Source organism: Hylobates moloch, unplaced genomic scaffold (assembly GCF_009828535.3).
Source record: "Hylobates moloch isolate HMO894 unplaced genomic scaffold, HMol_V3 SCAFFOLD_14, whole genome shotgun sequence".
Lineage (NCBI taxonomy): Eukaryota > Metazoa > Chordata > Mammalia > Primates > Hylobatidae > Hylobates > Hylobates moloch.
In genome coordinates this window covers 40349904-40368836 of record NW_026652289.1, presented here as the reverse complement: position 1 = coordinate 40368836, position 18933 = coordinate 40349904, and the positions used below count along the sequence as shown (strand labels likewise).

The 18933-nt window shown below is 52.2% G+C and overlaps 2 protein-coding genes across 14 annotated transcripts in view; one reads left to right on the top strand and one right to left on the bottom strand.

Moving 5' to 3' along the window:
- FANCI (FA complementation group I) overlaps positions 1-826 on the top strand; it is a 116666-nt gene extending 115840 nt beyond the window's left edge. For all 7 annotated transcript variants that reach the window (XM_058427110.1, XM_058427111.1, XM_058427112.1 and 4 more), the window contains one exon: positions 178-826. In XM_058427110.1, the coding sequence (XP_058283093.1) occupies positions 178-240 (63 nt within the window). In that variant the 3' untranslated portion in view covers positions 241-826. The remainder of the gene's footprint in view (positions 1-177) is intronic.
- Positions 461-18398, bottom strand: POLG (DNA polymerase gamma, catalytic subunit). Of its 7 annotated transcripts, none has more exons than XM_032175351.2 (22): positions 17056-18396; positions 14052-14247; positions 12917-13084; positions 12658-12804; positions 12429-12508; positions 11128-11310; positions 10873-11024; positions 10573-10699; positions 9415-9651; positions 7894-8014; positions 7600-7686; positions 7146-7253; positions 6492-6652; positions 5716-5769; positions 5490-5607; positions 4878-5013; positions 4518-4764; positions 2979-3101; positions 2682-2850; positions 2292-2500; positions 1150-1310; positions 461-607 (listed from the first exon to the last, which is right to left on the bottom strand). In XM_032175351.2, the coding sequence occupies exons 1-22, from the start codon at positions 17685-17687 to the stop codon at positions 531-533; spliced, it is 3693 nt and encodes a 1230-aa protein (XP_032031242.1). In that variant the 5' UTR covers positions 17688-18396; the 3' UTR covers positions 461-530. The 7 variants fall into 7 exon arrangements, 6 of the variants coding, with proteins under 6 accessions (XP_032031242.1, XP_032031245.1, XP_032031244.1 ...); XR_009209542.1 differs by lacking the exon at positions 461-607 and adding an exon at positions 1703-1801 and having other exon boundaries at positions 1216-1310; positions 17056-18397; XM_032175354.2 differs by lacking the exon at positions 2979-3101.
- Between the last annotated feature and the right edge of the window lie 535 nt (positions 18399-18933).

Here is an 18933-nt window from a genome sequence, read left to right as displayed (position 1 = left end):
TACACTTTGGAGGACTCCTTCCTCTTCTTCAACATAATTACCTCCTGTGAGTGGGAAAGGGGGGAAAGCATGACTAACACAGGCTTTGATGAGAAGATAGTTTTTTTTCCTTCTTTTTATTTCCACTGCCTTGGAGCAGGTTTATCACGTTAGATCATTACTTCTCTCCCCTTCTAGGGCACTGCATCAGAGCATGGGGGACAGAACAAAGAACCAGCCAAGAAGAAAAGGAAAAAATGAATGAAATGCCTGAGTTAATGTGAACTTTGGGGCTTCTGCTTCATTTTTACCCAACAAGCAACAATGCCCTTGTCCTATAGCCCACACTGATGTTGGCATCTTGGTTCTGAACCCACTGAATTCAACTGCACCTTCAGTTAGAAGGAATCTTCTTGGCAGGTCCTGCTACTGAAAAATGGCTGGCCTTAGGCAAGCCCTTTTGCAAAAAGCACAGCTGAAAGCCTGAGTTTGGGAGCCTGCACCACCCCGATGAAGCTCCACGGGAGCAAATACAGAGCCTCCAGGCAGTGCTATGGTCCAGGCTGGCTTCGTTTTTCCAAGGAGCCTTTGGTGAGTTCAATTATCTGGTAAATATCCAGCGCTTCACCTGAAAGATAGTGCAAATTGGTTAGGATACCACCTCAAGAACTATAACTGAGAGCTCAGAAGTGAGCAAAGGAGCTTAATGCTAAGGTCGAAAGGAGAGTGAAAGGTTGAGAACAATTGCCACGAATGGTAATATTACATGTTAGGAGGGTCTGTTTTCTTTTTATATAAAATAAGTGTCATAGATACATTCTAAATAGAAAATAAGCTTTCTGATTTACTTGTTTGGTATTTAAAGCACAGTTTGTTTTTCTGTCACCTAAGAATGCACTCTATAGAATAAATCCTCTTTAAACATTTCTGCTGTGGTTGAAGTAGGGGACAGGGACATGTAGAATATTTGAAGCTCTGCTGTCTTCATTTTTGAAACATCGTATCACATTCACTGTGGACACAGGGCACCTCATACACTGAAATTAGCCTAGAATATAGCATGAGTCAAGAGTAGATTCTCTGGGACCCCAAGCTTCCTGTTCCCCAAGACCCACTTTCTAGTCCACCTCAGATCCCATGTGTAATGAGGAACAAATGTGTTGTGCTCACCCTGGGGAATCCCGTATCTCCTTTCCATCCCAGTTGGGTTGGAAGGTGTTTTACAATCCATAGTCACTTCCTTCCTGAGGCACCGGTCAATATCGACTGCACTGAAAAAGGCGACTGACTGGGGCAAGTCATTCAGACCCAGCTTGTAGGCAAACATGCACCTGAAAGAGACCCAATCTCCTCTCATAGTCATGCCCCTCCTGTGAACACAGACGCATCACTCCTGGAGCAATGATCCCACACCCCTTAGAGTAGGGCTTCCCCTGGACCAACACCCCATCTGCTCACTTAGCTAAGTCAAGAAAGGTGAAGGTCCAGCACTGTTTTCCATCCAGCAGCCTAACCTCCCACTGAGATAATGAAATGCAATTATGGACTCAACACTTTTTTTTTTTCCAGTTTGGTCCACTTTATTAATATACAAAATCACTTCCAATTGGGCCAGAGTTTGAAGCATAAATGAGGACTTTTAGCTTTCTTAAGCATAACCCCCCGGAGATGATTAGGAGGGCAATGGGAACATTGTTGAATATTGTAAACATCTGTTATTTACCCAATAATCAGGATAGATCATGGTTCCCAAACTGGTTCTGAGTGGCAGATCAACATGGAACGGTAATATTTAATTCATCCATATGAACTAGGAATTTTACTACAAGAAAATACAACTCAATATATAAAATATGTAAGATATTTTTAAAAATCACATTTGAGTGTCCCCATTAACAGTGTTTTCTCTTAGCAGTCAAATAACAAACTTTTGGCACTTAAGAAAGAAAACATTTATGGGAGAAAGAAAAACATCTCAATTTTCTATGAAATGAGAAAAGGCTTCTGTCATTTGATTTTCAAAATAGAAAATGTGAGTACCACCCTTTGGAACAATTCCCCTAACCTGACTGCTTCCTCAATGATCAGTCTTGGTATTTCACATTTTCAAACCCAAGAACTCTTTTTTTAAAAATTGAGGCTAGTCTTTTTAGGACTTTTAAAAAACTTTTTAAAAATTAGAAATAAGAAGCTGAAACATTCACTTCTAGGGGGATGAAAACTCAAAACTGCCCAGTCTGGCCCAAGGAACGCTCACCCAAAGCCCCACATAGGAGCACATGGCCAGGCTAGAGGCCACGGGCCCCGCATACCTGGTCAAGAGGTTGGTGATCTGCAAGGCCAGGGCAGCGCGGTAGCGGTCCTCCTCCCGCACCAGGTAGCGAACCTCGTCATGGATGCTGATGCAGAAGCGCCCGTCTATGGCAAACTCTTCAAACAGCCACTTCATGGCCACAAGCATGAGGTGTAAGTAGTCAACAGCAGAGCTCTGTACCACCCAATTCACACGGCTGGTCATAAACTGGGAAGAGAAGGTGGGCAGAGGTGAAAGAGACTATGCTACATACCAATTAACTCTAGGGTAGAAGCCCCAAGAGAAGCTTCACTCTGACCCTACCTACAAACATTAGTAAGGTCCACAGGGAGCTCTGCCCTGCCCTCCCTGGGGCCCCTCTGCCCATGCTCCAAAGGTGGCAAAATACCTCTCCCTGGACAGCCGAGGGCTCCAGGGCTCGGCTGATGCAGCATCCCAGCACCGGGGTACGTGGTATGTCAGACGTAGCAATGCTCTCAAGCTTATTGAACATTTCTGACTCCGTGCCCCCCTTCCACGCCCGTTCAGCAGCCACCTCCCACTTCTTCCACTGTGACCTATGGGACCAGAAACAGAGGGCAGACTTTGTCTTTCAGCATTTCAGAGCTGAAAAGCAAAGCATCCAAGCTCTTCTGGGGCAAGCCCAGACCCCTCCCTCCATCTTTAACACAAAGAAGGTTCTTACTTCCTTGCAGCTTCTCTCTGGACCTTGCGCAGATCCTGCAGGGAAATCCAGCCACCCTCAGTCCTGTCCACTGGGAGGTGCAACTCCCTCACCAGCCACTCGCCCTCATCTGACAGCCGATACCTGGGGGTAGTGTTATCACCATCATTCCACGGGAGTGCTTCCTGTGCTACGCTAGTGCCTTGGCAAGGAATGTTCACATATCACTTCAACTTTTAAAAACACTGGCATCATGCCAGTCCCCTAAAGGCTTTTATTCAGAGGAAGAAACAGGCTCAGAGAGGCTAAGTCCCTTGCCTAGGATCACGGAGCTAGAAAGAGATGCAGCCCAGGCTTTTGTAGCCCCAAAGCCTGGGCCACCCCATGGTAGCCCAATAAAGGACAAAGACTCCAGCACACGAGCCACCACTATTCCTACTGTCCTGTTTCTTTAGACACTGAATTGCCCAATGATCAACACGGGCCTTTTATTCAGGAGGCAGCAAGGGCCATCACTCTAGATTTAGGGGGATAGGGGTAAGAATAGGCTACTCCCTGAAGGGGAGGGGGCATTTGTTGAAGCAGAAAACACAACAGCCAGGCCTTGCTTACCCTTCTCAACTGCCACAACCCTAGACAACTCCCAGCTTCCATCTAACCTGCAGACTTCACAAGGCTTGTTGCCTGAAGGCTCCAGAGACACGTCACTCGCTTGCATAAATGGCTTCCCCACCACCTGCACCCACAGTCCAAACTCCTGTGACACTTTCAAAGGTGCCTACAACTAAAGCCCCACCACCTTTCTTGCCTCCACCAGCACATGCTGCTCACGGTATGAGCCTTACCCGACCTCACTTTATCCACTGGACGATACTCAGTTCCCCTTTCCTGCATTTATAGTCATCAACCACTATATCATTTATCACATACTTAACTTTCAGTTGTTCACGAGAAAGTGGGTTTCCACAATGAGCCAGCTAATTAAATGTGGACAGTGTACTGTACCTCAGGAAGTTGTACCTCTCTTCCCTCAATGCTTTTGGAACCCTCCAGAGAGTCTGCTAAGGCCCTGAGCACACAGTATGCAGTACTATCAGAGGAAACAAATTGGAGCGCTAGGCTAAGTAACCTGGAGGCCTGGTAATGCTTTCTCCAGTATCAACATCAGCCTACATGCTCCAGTTTGCCACAGCACCCTCCTGTCAACTCCTGTCTTCCACCCACTCCATTTGCTCTCATTCCCTGTAGGCATCTGAGTTTCCAACCCCTATATTATCGATTATGCAGCATAATCAGAATTAAGATGCTACCACTTGATGACAGTATACCAAAAGTATAGCTTTACTCCCATGAGGAAAAACTGTTTAAGGCTGACTATAAAGCAACCAAATGTCACAACAGGACAAATCATCCTGGAACTAGGTTACACAGGTGTGGAAGGAGAGGGGCTAGGTGAGGGTTCAAGTAATGGGCAGGAGATAGAACAGATGGGAGTACTAAAGGACAGTAAAGCAGGCCTCGGGTCCTGGGTGTTAAAGTGGATGGGAGAGGGACCCTCACCAGCGGAGGCCCTTGGTGGCAGCGTACATCTGCTGGGCCTTCTCAGCTGCCTCCTGCTGTGTGAGCCGGTGGTTAAACTGCATTAGTAAGCGCTCAGCAAAGGGCTGCCCAGCACCATAGATGCGGCCGTAGTTGAAGACTTTGGCATGCTCACGGCTGATGCCCACAGTAGTAGCCGTCTTACTGTGTAGGTCAGTGCCCCTGCTCTTCCTGCCCTGCAGTGTCATCCACCCAAAGGCTGTGCAGCCTGGAAGACAAGGAGTGAGAAAAGCAGCTCAGGAACATTCTGCCCAATGTTCATCAGAACTGTCAATACGCTACCTAAGGGGCTGGGCTGCCCCAACCCCGGCTCCTGCTCACCATGCATGCCAGCAAAGTGGGCGTCTCCAAGCACAGCTGCAATCCACAGCTCTTGGGAGTCCACATCAGCGCCCACAAGGGTGTAGCCAGGTGGGGCCTGCACCATGGCTTTCAACTCACTGCCTACTCGGTCAGGCTGTGGGAAGAGTGAGATACCCAAATGAGACTCCTCCTACCCCATTCCTGGAGCCAGAGTTCACTGAGAAAGAGCTAGAGCCTTTCCTGAGGGGATGGCTTTAGAGAATGCCAGACAGCACTGCTGAAATTCCACAGTTCCAGAGATGGCCACCTATCGGCAATTGGGGTGACAGGTAAAGAATCTACTCTATGCCTAGCGCTATGCCAGACCCCTCACCTACATGGTCCTATCTAAATTCCATGAGAGCTGCAGCTATTACGCCTGTCATTGTCTGGCCAGGAGCAGGTGCCCAGAACACATTTACTGAAGTAGTAGACAGGAATCATGAAGCCAGATTTGAACTAGAGTCCTGCCTGACCCAGATCACAGGGTCCTTTTCATGATCCTCACTAAATACTTAAAGGCCCTCAGAACCCAGTTTCTATAGACCTGGGAGAGGAAGAGCAGGGGCCAGAGGTGCAGAGGACACATACCCGGGCATTGCTGGCAGTGAGCCATGTGGGCTCCACAGCCCGGCGAGTGATGGTGCCGGCAGTCACCACCTGGGGCAGGATGGCCCCATAGAGGCCTTCCTCATCATAGTCGGGGTGCCTGGTGGGGTGCAGGGGAAGGAAATGGATCTTAGCAGGTTGCTTTGGCCCTAGGACCTACCACGTCACCTCAGTTCTCCTATCCCTACAACCACTCAGCAGGCCATACCTGATCACAGCACGGGGCAGAGCTGACCTGGGCAGCCACACCACCATCTGGGAGCTGTGGGGACAGACAAGGTGAGGCTCAGCACAGCCATGGGAAGCAGAATCTATCCCACATCCCACCATGGCCCTCACCTGCCCACCTCCAGGACTGCTATACTCCATTACCCAGCCTCATTACTGGACTCAAGGTGAGCCCTGGCTCAGCCAAGGCCTGGGGCCCTATGATACACCAGTCAAGAGCATAAACCATCTGGGAACCGGCCAGGCCTCCGAGTAAGCTTCCACTCCTCTCCAGGGGGCATCCATGAGGCGCTCCTTCCACCACTGCCTCTTCCTACACACAGATTTCACCATCCCAACACCCACTCTGCTCGCCAGTGTGCCGATGGCCACAACCACCTTGGAAATGGCCTTCAAGATGAATACATTTGCCATTCCAGACTACAAGATCCAGCTCCCAGCCCCCAACAGGGCTTACAGGCCACCAGCTCTCCATGGTCCTCAGCCATAACCCATGGCTCCAGCAGTTACACCAAGAGGTTCTGTTGGAGTTACGAAGGGCTCTCATGGTCCTACAGCACCATTCTTTTTACATTAACAGGGAAACTGAAGCTAGAGGGGAGACCTGCCCAAGGTCCATGGCACCAGGACCAAAAGTAGCCATGCCTCTAGACCATAGCCAGGCTAGCCCTCTGTGGGAATCCAGGGTTAGTCAGGGGTCCGTGGGTGGGAAGAGGTGGGGAAAGGCATCCCAGGACTCCTCCCATAGTGGCCCACCTGATACGTTTATGGGCGTTCCTCCAGAAAGAAATCATTTTGTTGATTTCCAGAGCACGGGGCCCACTGGCACCTCCTGGGCCAGCCTGCAGGGTGCCATCCTCCATCTTGGGCAGGAAGTCCTTGGCAAAGGGGCTTCCCACATTACAGCTATTACCATCCTGGACAGAGCAAAGGAAGCAGGGGCTGGAAGCAGGTGGCAGACCCGTGGGTGGGGAACCAACGTGAGTACCTGTACTCCTCCCAGCACTGAGCCCGGAACCTCAGCAGTCTGAGGCAAATCCCTGATTGCATCACACACGTGCATGCGCGTGCACACACACGTGCACACACATGCCCCGTAAGACACACAGACACAAGCAAACCTGGCTCCCCGCATAATAACAAATCGGCAGAACCTATCATGTACCAGATGTCGTACCAGACATACGACGTGCCCCATGTCATTTAATTCCACCACCAAGCCCCTTGCCACCCGACTTTCATTAGAAAAACGAAAGCTGAGAGATGACAGTTTGTGCCTGAAAAATCACTGTCCCACTACTAGTCATTCCCACAAAAAGGATCGTCTCAGGTGTGTCACCCTGAAGCCCTGCTGTGGGCCTTGAGCAGAATGAGGAAACACCACAGGACAGGCCATGACCCAGGACACACCTTGTGAGGCAGCTTGAAAAACCAGCAGCCAGGGATGTCCACGTCGTTGTAAGGTCCATTGCCATGGTGATAGTTGGGCTGGGTGTCCTTGGGGCCACCAGGGGCAGTCTGTGAGGGCCACACACCTAGATCAGGCCCTGCTCCAGCACCTGCATTCAGCAAGGGCCATCGAGTAGGGGGTGGGAAAAGGGCCTGAAACTGTCATCATCAGCAGGGGGTGGGAAAAGGGCCTGAAACTGTCATCATCAGCTGGGAAATGACAAGATGGCCATGAGGTCTCACTCAGGCTTTCTCCTTGGCCTCCAACACATGTGGGGCCTCCCCCGGGCAGGGTGGCATCTCCAACCCCCCTAAGACCTAGGGAACTCTGGCTGCGAAGAACTAGGGGGGGCAAGAGGAAGCCCTTTCCACCCAGCACCCACCCAGAGAACCCCTGAGCAGGCGCACTGCTCACCGGAGCTAGGGGTTGACCTGGCACTGCAGCTCGCAAGTTCTCCATCTTGGCCTCAGCCTCCACTTCTAAGTAATCCAGTTCTTCTACCTGGAGCAGTCCAAGGACCAAGGCAGTGAAGCAGGGGACTGGATAGGCCCCAATCCACCAGCCCCTCCCTGCATAGTACTCAGACACTGCAGGCCAGTCGGGGGTAAGCCATCGATGCCAGCCTCCCACCCAAAAAGGCTGCCCCTTCCCTGGGTGGAATACAGAGACCTCCCCTCCCCAAAGCTCAGGTTCAGAGCCTGCCCTCACCGTTTGCCATATGGCACTATTGTCAGTGAGCAGGAACTCCTCGGCCAGGCCGGCCTCCTGGGGCATCAGCTGCTGCTTCCCCTGTTCAAGACAGTGCTTCCTGTACAGGGACTCGATGGCTCTGGGCAGAGAACAGCAGCAGCAGCCTCTGATTACCAGATGCCCACTCTGGGCCAGGCAGCTTGCTAGTGCCTTCCACAATTCCCTTTGTTTAGTCCTCAGAATCAGCTCTGAGGCAGAACCAGACAGCACTTTCCCCAGGTTTTAGACAGGGATTGACTGACAAACTGAAAATGACAGCACCCTGGCAGCAGGCTGGGGTTCGAGGCCTTGTCTCATTCAAATCCAAGTTCCTCTTACACTGCAGAGCTGCCGTCTCAAGAGAAGTTCTGAGAGCACAGCAGGGGGAGGACAGGACCCAAGGCCCAGCTGCAGGCTGGCTCCTGTCAGCTCACCTACCCTTGGGCTCAAAGGAGCAAGGCCAGTCTTATCTCCCTTGGTCCCATAGCCCCATAAGAGACTCAGGCTGCCCTGAAGAGCCAGGACTCTTAATTCTGGGCCACTTAAGTTTCTCCCCAACACCTGCTTGTCTAAAGCTCAGGGTCTGTGATCTTAAGTCAACCAAGCCTTTGTCAACTACAACATGGGGATAACCATTCTAGCTCATGGGACTCCTTGGGGAAAAAATGAGGGATGCACTGCTTGGCCCATAATTATCACTCAAATTATATATACACTTTTTTAAAAGCCCATCTCCCTGCTACTTGTAACAGCCCTCTGCATGTTCCTGTGAAGGCAGCTGTGCTGCTGGGCCCAAGAGTAGGGCCTTTAGTCCTCCCCACTCTGAACATCTCAACATACTCACTCCCAGGGCTCTGAGATCCAGAGAGTAAGGGTAGCCATGAAAAAAAAAAACCTGAACCCAGAGAGAGAGAGACAGAGAGAGAGAGAGAGAGTGTGTGTGTGTGTGTGTGTGTGTGTCTGTGTGTGTGTCTGTCAGGGTAGCCATGGGAAAAAAAACCTGAACCCAGACTGTGTGTGTGTGTGTGTGTGTGTGTGTGTGTGTGTGTGTGTGTGTGTAAAATTTTTTCCTGTTTTCCCTTCTTCTGAACCCAGACTCCATGGAAAAAAACCCTGAACCCAAAGTGTGTGTGTGTGTTTGTGTGTGTGTGTCAGGGTAGCCATGGGGAAAAAAACCCGAACCCAGACTGTGTGTGTGTGTCTGTGTGTGTAAAATTTTTTCCTGTTTTCCCTTCTTCTGAATCCAGACTCCATGGAAAAAAAACCTGAACCCAAAGTTTTGTGTGTGTGTGTGTGTGTGTGTGTGTGTGTGTGTGTCAGGGTAGCCATGGGAAAAAAAACCTGAACCCAGATTGTGTGTGTGTTTAAAATTTTTTCCTGTTTTCCCTTCTTCTGAACCCAGACTCTTGAACCGAAACTCTTTCCACTAGCCTGAGCTGACCAGCCAGGGGAAGGGGTCCCTAGGCTCCAGCCCCTTCCTCCCCTGGGCCTGAGCCTTACCTGTAGGGGCAGACCACCCCAGCTGACTCCAGGGTGGTACCTGTCGGCAGCTTGGCCAGGTTGTCCCGCCGCCCAGGCACCAGGTAGCCCCAGCCATGACGCTCTGAGTAGTGCAGAGGGAAGCCATCCCAGGTCAGTGCCATGAGTTTAGGTGTGACCCGCATCTGCAGGCTGAGGAGGCTGGGGCCTGGGGTCCATGCAGGGTCGTCCAGCCGGGGGCAGAGCTTCCGGTACCATCTATGTCCCACCAGGAAGACAGCAGTGTCACAATGGTAAGGGCAGTTGTTGAGGGGAAGGTTCTCTCTCTCACAATGTCCCCACCCACCCTCCAAAGCCCTGGGGCTTTCTGGTGACCCCAGCCTACAGCCACCATCCCCTCCTCTGGGATGCTTTAGCCAGGACCCCCATGGAATCCTCTAGAAGAATATTTCAAAAGCAAAGACACTAAGTCAGTCCTACTGGACTAGTCAGAAGCCAGGACACAAAAAGCATACCCTGGCCCAGGGCAGGGCTCCTTCCCAAGCTCCATTTCATCCAGGGTAACTGACCAGAGGAGGGAGCAGACCTGCCCTCCCCACTCCTCTAGAGAAACACCAGTCCTCCTGGGTGCTCTCTTGCAGGCTGTTCACCAGAGTTGAGCCCAGGATGAGACTAGCAAGGCGCTCAGGACACTTGCTCTCAGGGTCATGCAAGTGCAAAGCTGGCACCCTGCTGCTCACCCTGGCCATGCTTTTTCTCATCTGTGCCACCCTATGAGGTTCAAAGGAAGGGGTACCTTCTCAAGAAAGCCTTCTTGATTTCCCCAGGCAGAGTCAGAACTACCTATAGACACTAGCTGCACTGGCTGGTCTACATGCCTGGCTCCTTCTAGGAAAAAGGAACTACTGGAAAGGAAGAGCTATGCTCCAGTGTGTACACCCAGTGGCTGCCATGGGCCAGTGCACAGCAGGTGCTCAGAACACTGTGCTGAATGAGTCCAGTAAGCCGGTCCAGAGTGAGCAAATGAGAATAGGACTGGAAGACAATGTGACTGAATGGCAGCTGGTCAATAAGTATACATATGCATGATGCCTCTGTGCCAGAACCCAGACAAGGGCTGTCCTGAGAATGGTGCAAGGGTAGACTCTAGATACACTGCTGGGGGTGGGCTGGGCTCACCCAGGGTGTCCAGGAAGGTGCTGGGGCCGCTTGGGCAGGAGCTCTGTGGTCCCCTTCAGCTTCTGCAAGCAGGTGCGGGCCATGACATCTTGTTGAAATTCCTCCTCCTCACTGCGGGGGCCGAGGTCTGTGAGGGTGGGGGGAGACAATCAGGAGCAGGAGAAGGAACGCTCAATAAGATCTGCTCCCACCCGCTCATCTGCAGAAGGCTGGAGCAACCCTTTCGAAGGACCCCCTCAATCACAAGACCTTCCCAGAGACAACCCCTACCCTACCCTACCTCCCGCCCATGCTCCCCACCTTCCTGATCCATGGGGTCACCAGGGGCCCCAGCCCCCTCGATGGGCAACTTGCTGGCTGTGGCTGGGTCCTTCTTCACCTTCTTAGCTTTCTTCTGCTTAAATTCTTGCAGGTCCCACTCCAGGTCCCAGAGCCAGGGGTCTTCTTTGTACCTACAGAGCCAGTCCACTAGGGCAGGGCTAAGGCTAAGCCAAAGGCTAGGCCGCCCACCTGCCAGTCCCCTGCCTAGATCCTGCCCACCCAAGGCCAGGCTACCTCTCTCCTGAGAGCAGCTGGCAGGCGTCATTGGCCAGATCCATCAACGACTTCTTCATCTCCCGCTGGAGCTCTTCATAAGTGCCCTGTGCCTCTGCCAGGTAACGCTCCCAATTCTGGTTGACAGGCAGGTAGGAGACACCCATCTCCAGCATGCCGGCCAGAGTCACTGGGTGGGGACACCTTGGAGGCAAACACCAGGAGCTGCCATAAATGACCACAGGAGGCAAGACTTTGGCCCAATCCCTGAGCTGGTTTAGCAAGCCTCAACCCAGCCACTGACATGGCACAGCTCAAAAGTCAAACAGACAAGGCATTAAATCGCAGCTCTACTGTTACTCATCCCTGGGTAAGTAACCTCATCTCGTGGAGCCTCAGTTCTTTCATCTATAAAATGGGAACAATATCATCCCATCCTCAGGGGTAATGTGGGAAATATAGATGGCAAAAGTGAAAATGGCTGCCACACGTGAAGTAATGACTCTGTGCCAGGCACTGTGCTAATAATCCCATACATGGAAAAACATCATGCCTGAACCTCACAACTTGGGTGGTAAAATACAGTTGACCTTTAAATGATACATGTCCGGATCGTGCAAGTTCACTTACACACTTATTTTCTTCAGCCTTAGCCACCCGAGACAGCAAGTCCAAACCCCCACCCCCTTAGCCTACTCAACGTGAAGGATAGAGATCTTTATGATGATCCACTTCCACCTAATGAATAGTAAACATATTTTCCCATGATTTTCTTAATACATTTTCTTTTATCTAGCTTACTTTAAGAATACAGTATATAATACATATAACATAAAAAGTATGTATTATGTTATCAGTAAAGCTTCTAGCCAACAGTAAGCTATTAGTAGTTAAGCTCTGAGGGAGTCAAAAGTTATACCCAAATTTTCCTCCCTTCTTTTTTCTTTCAATATCTTTGGTACAAATATACCTGAATTTTCAGCTATACAAGGGTCACTTCCTAAGACAGACTCATTAATAAACATAACCACGATGTACGTGAAGCCCTTGGCTAAGGATCTAGTTCAGAGAAGGTCCATAGTAAACCAGGACCATGCACATGAAACACAAGCACAACTCCATGGCCCTCCCCTCCAGGGCCTCTGTAGAAATCCAGAGTCCAGGGTCCAGATGGACACCACTGGACAGAAGGACTCCATTCTTTCAGCCTAGAAAAGCTAAGGTCCCCAACCTGAGATAGAACCAGCGCCACCTGATTACAGCGGGCCCAGGTACCAGGAACACACTGACCCCCAAAGATTCCCACATGGGCTCCCCCTCACCTCTCCAAGAAGAGCGGTAGCTGCTGCTGGAAAACCTCATGGGTGGCCCACACGTCCTGGGCACAGTACTGCATCAGGTCCTGGCACAAGGTGACAGGAAGGCGCAAGGTGGGCAGCCATCCCATTACCACCACCAGGTCTCAGGGTCAGGCCTGGCAGCTGTATCTCCCCAAGTGCAGCTAGGGGTGTGCCACAGCCCATCTCCCCAGAGCCCCCTCCAGCACCATACCTGGAAGTTCTCACGAATGTCCTTCACGGTGCCCTTCACAAACAGTTCTCGAGGCTCCTTCTCTAAGGGAGGCCCCCCTACATAAAGTCTGTGCACCTCTGCCAGACTGTTGACACTGCTGATGTCCAGCCAGTCCCAGGATGAGATCTGGGGAACCAGAGCAACGGACACGGCAGATCAGCTTGGCCTCGGGCCAGACGGGCTGGTTTGGGGGGGGTCCCAAGCACTATGCTCCTGCCCCCCGGCAGTATGCTCTCACCGCTGGGCCTCTTCTGGCTTTCCTCTGGGACTTCTGGCCTTGCTTTGTGGGGTGCTGGACCTTGTGCTTGCCCTGCTTGGCTGCTATCCACAGACTGCGCTGGAAGCTACTTAGCCCTGAGATGGCCATGTGCATGCTCATGGTGTCCAGGAAACGCATGCGGGAACCCTGAGGAGGAGGAGGAGGAAAGGGAAGGGAAGGAGGGAGGCTGCAACTGTGGGGCCAGCCCACCTCTGCTTAGTGGTGTGGACCTCCAGCCCCACCTCAGCTCTTCAAGCAGCCTCCCCTCCCAGCACACAGCCTTCAACACAAAATACAGAATCCTCATGCTTGTTTATGCTTGCCCCATCACCTGTAAGGGGCCTGCCTTCCCAAATCCTAGCCACCCTTTAAGATGCAGGCCTGGCTCAATCCCAACATGCAAGTCCTTCCCAGCTTCCAGCAATAGCTCTGAGCAATGTAGATACAGACTGGCCAAAACAAAGCCTTCAGGGCTATCTGGTCTGGCCCCAACCCTGCCACTCAAAAGCTTTGTGGCCTTGAGCATGTCAACAAGGCTGTCTGAGCCTCAGCACCCTCAGCTATAGGGTAAGGTTGCTCTCCCCTGACCGGCCTATCTTCTAAGGCTGTTGTAAAGACATAATGAAAAAACACTTTCCATAAAATTAAGAATTACCACTACTATAAACCACGCAGAGTACTGAGTGTTTGACATGCAGGCATTGTTCCAATCTTATTAATCCTATGAGATTTCTGTTACCTCTGCCTTTTTATAAAAAAGGAAACCAAGACTTAGAGATGTTAAGGAGTTCACAGTAGTCATCGGTGGTTAAGGCAGGAAGTGAGCCCAGGCTGTGGCTCAAAACTTTTAAGACCCATGCTAAGCTCTAAAATGCCACAGAGACAAAGGCCATTATTACTCTGTGACAACTTAGGTCCTATACCAGGCTTTCCCGGGGACATAAAACAGCTAGGCACAGAGACCAGAGGCACAGCTGGTCAACAGATGGCCCTTATGACTTCAGCAAAGGCAACAGAGACACTTGCCAGGAAAGCAGTACCTTCCCTAACCACTGAGATTAGGGCTCCTGGCCCATCCCATGCCAGAACCTGCAGTTGGCCCCATGAACCTTACCTGGATCAGGTACTGCTCCCTGATATGAGCTCGGTCAAAGGAAACATTGTGCCCCACCACTAACTGCTCCTGCCAATCTCTCTGGGTGGGGCTGCTGGCAGCAGCAGGGACCTCCAGGGGTATGAGGTCAGCCGGCGACAGCTGGCTGGTCCAAGAGTAACGCTCTTCCACCAGCCGCCGGCTGCACCAGGAATACCTGAGGGAGGTGAGAGGCAGGCAGGTTCACCATGGAGACATTTAACTTCCACTCCACAACACCCACTGCACACCTACCACCACATGCCAGATGGCACATTGGCAGCTGGGGACGCAAGTGAGACCAAAGGGTGCTCCTAACTCAAACAGCTACAGGTCAGATGTGGCAGGGTGGGTGTGTGTGCTGGCGGGCAAGAGCTACGAAAGCTTCTTTAAACTTCTGCACATAAAAATGGAACTACTGGGCTATTAGACCTACGTGCAGGTATTGTATTACAGCCTGGGCTATCAAGGTGTTTGCTAGGCCCAGTGTTCGCTGAGTCTGCATCTAGCTCTGAAGTTTTACGAACGTTATCAACCCCTCATGTCTATAGGCACAAACCAGCTACTGTTCAAAGTGCTAGTAAAGGAGACAGACAATAACAGAACCCAAGGTGGTGATTTTTTTAATTGAACTGGCAAAAAAAAAAAAAAAAGACAAATGCTGCACACATGTACAGGATGAATCATCTCACGGCTGAAAAGATTCTGGGGGACAAGGAGCAAATCACACACCTTGGAGAAGCAACCACCCTCAGTGAGAACCAGGGAAAGTGCCAGAATGAGAAAATGTGTATGTGACAGGGTGGGGGTGGGAGGGATAGGGGATGAGTGCTGCCTGTTGGGGACCTGACACTGATTCAGGAAAAGGCTGCAGTTTGCTCAAGAGCCACAAGGCTAGGTGTAGGGGAATGGCCACTGAGGAAATGCCTGTTGCAAGCCACAGATTATTCTTATCAAGGCCCACTCAGCATCAAAGTGAGTGATGAGGCCACGTGTGGACAACACAGCTGCGAAGGAGCTCCCTGCAACCTTTATGGAAGGGACAAGGGAGCATCTGCCTCAACAGATGCAACACATATAAAACTAATTTCTTTCAAACAGAAAGCAAAAAGAGGTTCCTAGTTTTAAACCTGACAAAATCTAACTCATACTCCAAATGGTGAAAATAAGCCAAGGGACTGAAAGAAATCCTCCCCCCCCACACACCTTTTAATTCAGCATGTCAAAGCCCTTAAAACAACGCAGACAAAAAGGCTAAAGAATGCCAAATCGTTGAGGCCATGGTGGTAACAGGGACTTTGGTTACAATAAAAAGCCACACCGGTGTCAAGATGCAGCTCTGCAGCTGTGCATGACGCCATATTATAAACTAGTGATTAAAAAGAAGCAAGCCAAATTTAAGATGAGTAGGGATCCATGCCATTAATACTAGTTTTACTGTGAATCTTAGATAAATGCTGATGGCCGGAGAGACGTCCCTCTAGCCTGATGGCCGAAGCCCTTACCAACAGCCTTTGGGAAGAAGCTGCCCCGTGGGAGGCTCATAGCTGATGAAGGCTTCTCCTCCCACTGTAAATTGTGGGCTGGCCAGGTACCTAATGTTACGCAGCTAAGGGGCAGGGGCATGCCCAGGTTCAAACTGGACCGCTATTAAGGCACCATGTGGCACCCACCCCCACCCACCAGTCAGACTCCCAGGAGGAAGGTCCCTGCATGAGCCCAGGCCTTAACAATGACTTCTGCCATCAGGCCAACTAAGCAATGCCCCGAGTACCACTGGCAAGAATGGAATGAGAATGAGGGCAGAGTGGGAAGGACAGGGAGGGAAAGGAGAGGTAAAAGGAGAGAAAGGAGGAGGAAGCGAAAAGAGGACTTGAGGTAATTTGGCCAAAAATGACCGACAGATCAAAAAACAAATCTTTCTTGTCACTGGTTTCCTAATTTTCTTTCAGCCACCAAAGCCTACTTTATCTTTTCAAATGATGGCCGGTATTCCCCTTTACTTTGACCATCAAGTTACATATTCTAAGTAGTGTGATTCTCATTGTAACTGGAACTCAATCAATGCAGAATCATCTAGTTTTGCTCTTTTCAGCCATTAATGCCTACCTTATCTATTTAGCCATGTTTTCACCATTTTCAACTGCATATTTAACATTTCGCAGCTTTCTTTACAAAGATGTAGCTTCCAATAGGAATAAAGAAACTGCCAACTTTTTTTGCTGGCCATGCCTGAAAGCATTAAGGTTGTAAATAGTATTTTAATCCTGGAATGAAGAATAAAAAAAGGGGAGAAACAGTACTGCCATCATTGTTTGAAAAAGAAACTTGGGTAGCACTTAGAAAGTTATTTAAAAAGAAAAGAGAGATTGGATATACTTGTTTGGGACCAAAATGCCTGCTTGGAAGGCTGAGGGAAGGAAGCAATGTTTCTCAACTAGGGGTGGTCAACCAGATGCCACCTCAAGGGGGCATCTGGAAACGCTGGCGGCGGGGGCAGGGGGGCGGGGGGGTGTTGGTCTGGCGTTTATGGGAAAGGCTGGGGATGCTAAATGTCCTATACTGCCTGGGACAGTCCCACAAAAGGGAGCTTTCTACTGCCCAAAATAATTAATAGCTCCCCAAATAGAAACACTGTTCAAATGACTTTTCAGACTAACTTCTCATGACGCTATTAGGAGAGGGGGTAAAGGCACCAAATCACGGTGATGTTAAGTGGCCTCCCGAAGGTCTCATGTACAGCGCTCTACTGTGATTCTCTGCATGGCCTTTACTGCCTGACATTTACTTGGGTATTTGCTTACTACCTGTGATCTTCCCACCAGAAAGTGAGTCCCACATAAACAGGGGTCTAGTCCTAATTCAACACATCAGTGCTCCCTACGTGAGCACCCAGCACAACAGGACCTCAGAAAACGTTCACTGAAACCAACTATTAAGCTGGGCCCCCATGCCTGCTTATGTCCCCAACCCTGCCCCTACTTACCAGGCCAAGGGGGATATGGCCACCGCCAATGTGGGGCAAGTTCCCTCTGCCAAGCAGACCTCCACGTCGAACACCAGGGCCCGCTCCTCGGGGATGGCCACGGGTACGGCCTCCCCCTCGGGGCCGTAGCGGGTCCAGCCCTCCGCCCAGGCCCAACGCGGGGGCTGCGGGGGCAGCTGGGCCTGCAACAGCAAGTTGGCCGCCTCCAGGTAGGGCAGGCTCTGCTTCTGGGCCAGGAGGCGGAAGTGCTGGTCCAGGTTGTCCCCGTAGAGGGGCGGCAGGCGCAGCTCCACGTCGGGCAAGGGGGCGGTTGGCTGCCCCCAGAGCCCGTGCTTCTGCAGGTGCTCGACGCTGCGGCGCACCGCGGCCTCGCCGGGCATCTCCCCTCCTTGCCCGAAGATTTGCTCGTGCAGCCCTCTCGAGAGCATCTGGATGTGCAATGGGTTGTGCCGAAGCTGCCCGCCCTCCGAGGATGGCACTTGCGGCTGCTGAGGCTGCTGTTGCTGCCGCCGCCGCCGCCCGTCGCTGGGGTCGGACGCGGGGACGGAGCTGGAGACCCAGCGCCCCGGAGCTGGAACCGGCCCTGGCCCGACGGTGGCGCCGGCCACCTTCCTCCAGAGCAGGCGGCTCATGGTTGGTGCAAGGACCCCCACGCTGGGAGTCAGAACACCGGGCTTTGGGCTCCAGCTTGGCTGCTTTTACTGGCTGGAAGACGTGGAGAGAGACACGTCCTGTCTCTGCTCTCCTGTCAGTGAAACGGGTTTGACCATGCCTGCCTTCCACCCCAAATCCTAAAGGAGACAGATGATATAAAGCGTTATTTTACCATATATGTAATAGGTATATTCATAATCATCATTCCTTGAGCATTTACTGCGTCCCCAGCACTGTGCTAGGCGCTTCAGTTGCATTTTCTGTTAAGCTTCAAAACTTGGGAAACGTCAATACCCCTCCTGGGGGAACCGGGGTCCACGCAACTTCGTCAGTGAACGCACGTGGGGAAGCCGAGGGCAGCGAGTGAGAGAGCAGTATCTGGAGTAGGGCGACGCGGCTTTAAACCCCGCTTCTGGCTCTCTCGAGCTGTGTGACCTTGGGCAAAGCTCCTTAGGCCCTGATATCCTATTCTGTAAAATGGGGTTACGGATTCTGCCTGTCACACCGGGCTGCTGTCTGGGGGACACAGGGCGCCTATGTCGTGCGGCCCTGCTCTTGGCAAGCGCTCCGCAAACGGTGGCTGCCATTACCGCGACCGGAGCGGCCCGAGGGCCTAGCGTCGAGAGGTGCCAGCGCCCGGATTCGAACCCGCAGGGTGGGCCGCCGTCCCCCAGGACCCCCAACCACACCAGGACCGCAGCCCAGCCGGCCGAGGGCGTCCTGCAGGGGGTGTCGGCGACCACCCCCGTGCGCCCCGCCGCCCGCCTGCGCCCGGCAGAGGCGCCGCGGTGCGCCCTGGGACTAGCCGCCGCCCTGCTCCGGGCCTCGCTCCCTGACTGGAGAGGGAGGGGCCGCGCCTTCGCTCAGCGACCCGGCCTCCCCGCCGCCGAACCCGCCGGAAACCTCGGTCCGCACGGTGCTTCCCGGTCTGTGGCTCCCCCGACCCCAGGCCCACGGCACGGCGTCCTCCTTCGCGCGGCCTACGCAGCCTCGGGGTAGCGTGTGGCCTCCACACGGCCGGTCCGCTTCGCTGGCAGCCGCAACTTCCCGTCTGCACCCAGCTAGGTCCCGCGGCTACCCGAGAGGCAAGCGGGAGACTCCCAGCGCGACCAATAGGAGGGCCGCCAATGGAGCGGTCCGCCCGCGGGGGGAGAAGGGGGACTTCTGGGTGGGCTCTCCCTGCGGAACGCGCGAACCAAAGGCCAACCTCCCCTTCTCAAGGAG

What these genes read in the sequence shown, in the direction of transcription:
- POLG (XM_032175351.2), bottom strand. Translation starts at nt 17,687, where the DNA reads ATGAGCCGCCTGCTCTGGAGGAAGGTGGCCGGCGCCACCGTCGGGCCA. An exon ending in CTACCGCTCTTCTTGGAGAG is followed by an intron (nt 11,311 to 12,428) that starts GTGAGGGGGAGC and finishes TTTGCCTCCAAG; the next exon opens with GTGTCCCCACCCAGTGACTC. An exon ending in ATAGTGCCATATGGCAAACG is followed by an intron (nt 7,687 to 7,893) that starts GTGAGGGCAGGC and finishes GGACTGCTCCAG; the next exon opens with GTAGAAGAACTGGATTACTT.